A 4,720-nucleotide genomic window follows, 5' to 3' on the forward strand; every position below is an offset into this window, starting at 1 on the left:
TTCGTGCGGGTGACACGTAAAAGCACCCACTACACTCTCTGAGTGGTTGGCGTTAGGAAGGGCATCCAGCTGTAGAAACTCTGCCAAATTAGATTGGAGCCTGGTGTTGCCATCCAGTTTCACCAGTCCTCAGTCAAATCGTCCAACCCATGCTAGCATGGAAAGCGGACGTTAAACGATGATGATGATGATGATGATGAAATACACACATACACACACATCATCATATCATGCTTAACATCTATACTCCATTTGTCTTGTAACATGTCTATACACTATAAACAGAATAACAATAATAACAATAATAACAATAATAACAACAATAAAAATTACCTGATACCATCACAAGTACTGACAGCAACACTGGAATAGGGGTCTCCTTCAATATGACCATTGTAGTAGCAATGTTGAGTATACTGAAAAGAATAATTCATCTAAGTGTAAGCAGAGAAGTCTTTCATGTTATATCCATTTTTATTTCTCTAAATGGAAAAGATTATAGATACGAGGCTTCGAGTTGAGTGGTTAGTTGTAAGAAGAACATCAGAAAAATTAGAAACATTTCATCATGCGATCCTGGAAACTAGATGTAGGTACTTTGAGAAGAAATATAAAACAGTGACCCACTAAGTCTTCTTTCATCTCTCTGGCCAATTAAGTCATATACAAGTTCACGTGGAGCTACAATCTGACGTTATTCTCTTTCCCTTCATATATATTTCATATATACAGTTTCCTACTGCAAGCTAAGTAGGGCAAGAGAGCTAAGCATCTTTGTTGGAGTATAGCACATCCTTAATCATAGGACAAAATATGAATCCACACCTCCTCATCATAAAGCCAACTTGACCGCTAATAACAGTTCCTCAGCAAAACAAAAATGCAACCAATAGTTCTGAAGGAATGGTTGAGATATTTGATATCATGTATTGCTTATTATTTGATTATTTCTGTTCACTGCAAATATTCCCATGAAATGAATAAGAATACAATGGTTACAAATTGTAAAATATAGCAATTAACTTTCAAACAGGCAAGATTTCTATAGATAGACATTAATATAAGCAACAATAGAACACATTACAGTGAATGATGCTGAGAAACTAATCATTATGATTTAGATAAAAATAAACTGATTACAGCATAACAACCAATGACTGAAAGTATTACATAAAAGCAGTGACATTTTCTAATAATTTCAAAAAGACACACTGACTGAAACTGTTCGGTTTTTAAAGAATTTTAAAATAAAGAAAGAGATGATAATGAAGTTATATTTTCAGCCTGCTTTATCTGTCATGAGGTGTTTCAAGAATGAAATGCATAGGACCAACTGGATTGCATTTAATTTTAACATCTCATTCAAATGATATTTAACATACATAAATTCTCTGAGATATAATGCCATGCACTGGGTCAAATGATTTATGCAACAAATAGCTTAATGTCTGATAGGTGACAATAATTATTACCAAGGAGATATAGTCAAAAGCTTTCAGTAATTAAATAGCAGCAGTTATAACATGAAGAAGAAATAATTTTTCAAATCATTTCATTTCCACAGTACCTGTGAAAGAATTCAGCTTTCTCAAACTTTTTTTTTTATTAGCGAGACAGAAATAGCAAAGATAGAAATCTCGTTCATAACAAAATGAGTGTAATGTTTTCATAACGTTTTTTGCTATCAATGTTCACACTTGGCAAATTGCAATAGTACAAACAAAAAAAATTGCCATAGGGATTACTGGTACCAAAACAGGTATATGCTGTTAGAAAAACTGCTGGAGTGATAATTGGAGTCGGTGAAGTTAACACAGAGATAACTAACTAGTTTCTAAGATCCAGCTTGAGAGAAATGTCACTTCTGTGATTCTACTACTCTTTATTCCACACAACTCCTTAGTGAAGATTAATGAGTTCAGTATTGTTTCTTTAGCTAGCTAACATCGACAATATTAAGGGAATGTATTTGTAGCTATTATGATAAGGTCTGGTAGATCAAAACTGGGGAGTGATATGTAAATTAGCTTTAATTTTATGATATATATTTTTGCGAAGAGTACATTTGCAAATATCATTAAAGCTTATGTTTTAGTGGATCGACTATCACTTTACCATTTAATAGAGATGATTTCCTGATGTGAATTGCTTAGCTGCTACCTATGTTTAGCACAAAATCTAAGTACTATTAATGAAATTATTGTTTTATTTGAGAGAAGTCAAAAAGAACTCAATTCTGTGTACTGAGTACAAGTAAAGTGTCTTGGATCTCTGGAGATTGGCAAGGAACCTGGATTTTGAAATTGCTATGTGTACATAAATAGCTTGTGGCAATGGTGATTATGAACTAAAGTTCATACATTGCATGGTATGGTGGTTTTAATGGATAGTTTCTGCCACCCAGGAGATATAATTAATACTGAAATTAGAAATAGTTAAAGTATATTAGTGCTAAAACTAAACAGAGCATAAGGTGAAGTTCATGGAGTATGTCACTTTCTTCACTGGAACCCTCCCCTCCCACAAACCCCTTACATACAAGGCATAATACTATATAGGAGTGAACTTTGGACACTAAAGTTTATGTTCTGCGGAAATTAAAGACAAAACAAGTTAAGTATGATGCTCTGAATATGTTACATTAATTTGTAAGAAAGACAAAGTATCTGCAAAAGAGAAGCTGGCTGAAATAAAAAAAAATTAGCCATTAAGTGCAGGAGAGGAAATTGTATGAGCATGGATGATACTTATTGTAAGATATGTCAATATGACATCCTACATACCTATCCAATCAAAACCAAGATAGAAATTAGATATTAACATTTGCCGCTAACAACAACAACTGTGATAATGATGACGATAAAGGTTAGAAGGTATAACATAATGCCTGTAATAAACTCATGGGCTATAAATTCCTGAGCATTTTATGTCAGAATTTTCAATTTTGGAAATATTATTCTGAATCCTATTTGACTATAAAAGGAACATTTTGCATTTTAAGCAAAAAATTGCCTTGAAGACCAGTGAGTTTGCAAAGAGATTCCATCAGAGTTTTAAAGACAGATTGGAAAAGTAGATGAGAATATGAAGTTATAAGTGAAGTCTCAATCCAAAGTAAAATATATATATGTGCATGCATGCATGCATGTGTATGTGTATGTGTGTGAACACACACGGCAACTAAATAACTAAATGGTAATGTAGTATAATAAACATAAATGCAGAGACCCTGTGTAGCAAATTGAGTTTAACCTTAGATTATATGAACAATGTTAAAACAGTTGGGAAAAAAATATCAGAAATTATATCAAAATGTAGTGAAAATAACACAAATATGAAGTTAATGGTCTGATCAATCTTTGCCATTTGTCTCTGAAATATTAATCATATTCAATAACCAACTGTGTTTTGGGGCACCAATGGACACTGTTATCTCCAAGTTGTGTGACACAGAGAAAACAATTTAGTAGAAGAATTGAACATAACTGAATTGGGACATATGAGAAGACAAAAAAAAAATCCCAGCTAAAATTAAAATGGATCCATCTGGGAGTTTGCATCCATTCTGCAACACTTATCATTGAAATGGAATATGTATGATATTTCAACAATCAGAATGTTATATTTCATGTTTGTTTATAGCAGTGAGAATGGTGATGGTAAAATATAATAGAATATGGTGGAGACATCATTCCTTTATAGCATTCAGAACCAAAGAACTCATGCACTATGCATAAAAAGTCATCTGTCATGCTATTTAGTCGTGATTGAAATTGAGACTTTAGTCTCTTAGGTCAAGTATTAGCTGACTGAGAAGCAGCTACAAACCCTCTGCTGTACACCACTTGAATTATTAAAGGATCAGAAAGTCATTAAACCTAAATGCTTATATTATCTACTTAAAATTATCATTATACATATCATTATTATACATATTATTATTATTATTAGGGGAGCAAACTGGCAGAATCATTAGCCTGCTGGGCAAAATGCTTAGCGGCATTTCATCCATCCTTACATTGAGTTCAAATTTCACCAAGGTTGACTTCGCCTTTCAAGGTTGATAAATTAAGTACTAGTGAAAACTGGGGTTAATCTAATCGACTAGTCCCCTCCCCCAAAATTTCAGGCCTTGTGCCTATAGTAGAAAGGATTATTATTATTATTATAATGAAGGTGGTGAGCTCACTGCATCATTAGCACGCTGAGCAAAATGTTTCGCGGTGTCTTGTCTGCCTTTATTTTCTAAGCTCAAATTCTGCTGAGATAGACTTTACCTTGCATCTTTTAGGGGTTGATAAAACAAGTTCCAGTTGATCACTGGGGTTAATGTAATTGACTTACGCTTCCTCTGAAATTGCTGGCCTTGAGCCAAAATTTGAAATAATAATAATAATAATAATAATAGAATGACAGCGAAACGGGCTGATTACTACCTAGCTCAGATACCAGGAAACCCCAAAATGGCTGAAGTTCAAAAGATAGTGCTCATGGGAACTGCCCATATCCTACATAAAATACTGTCTATGTGATCTCAAATTTTAAAAGAAACACATAATTTTCTTATGGTTTCTTAAACATTCTCTAGAACAACACTATGTACAAATCCAAATATATGGTACCCTAGGCATAACACCTAAATGAACTTCTAACTTGTTGTCTCTTGAGGTCTCTGGGTGAGACTTGGATCCAACTTGTACAAATGCAAAGCAAAAGTCAA

The 4,720-nt window shown here is 33.4% G+C and overlaps 1 protein-coding gene across 1 annotated transcript in view; it reads right to left on the bottom strand.

The window, feature by feature from the left end:
- Nucleotides 1-4,720, bottom strand: part of LOC106874077 (disintegrin and metalloproteinase domain-containing protein 12) — a 351,070-nt gene that overhangs the window by 51,846 nt on the left and 294,504 nt on the right. Inside the window, exon 5 of the mRNA XM_014921671.2 lies at nt 334-416. Within this exon, the coding sequence (XP_014777157.2) occupies nt 334-416 (83 nt within the window). The remainder of the gene's footprint in view (nt 1-333; nt 417-4,720) is intronic.

Source organism: Octopus bimaculoides, chromosome 14 (assembly GCF_001194135.2).
Source record: "Octopus bimaculoides isolate UCB-OBI-ISO-001 chromosome 14, ASM119413v2, whole genome shotgun sequence".
Lineage (NCBI taxonomy): Eukaryota > Metazoa > Mollusca > Cephalopoda > Octopoda > Octopodidae > Octopus > Octopus bimaculoides.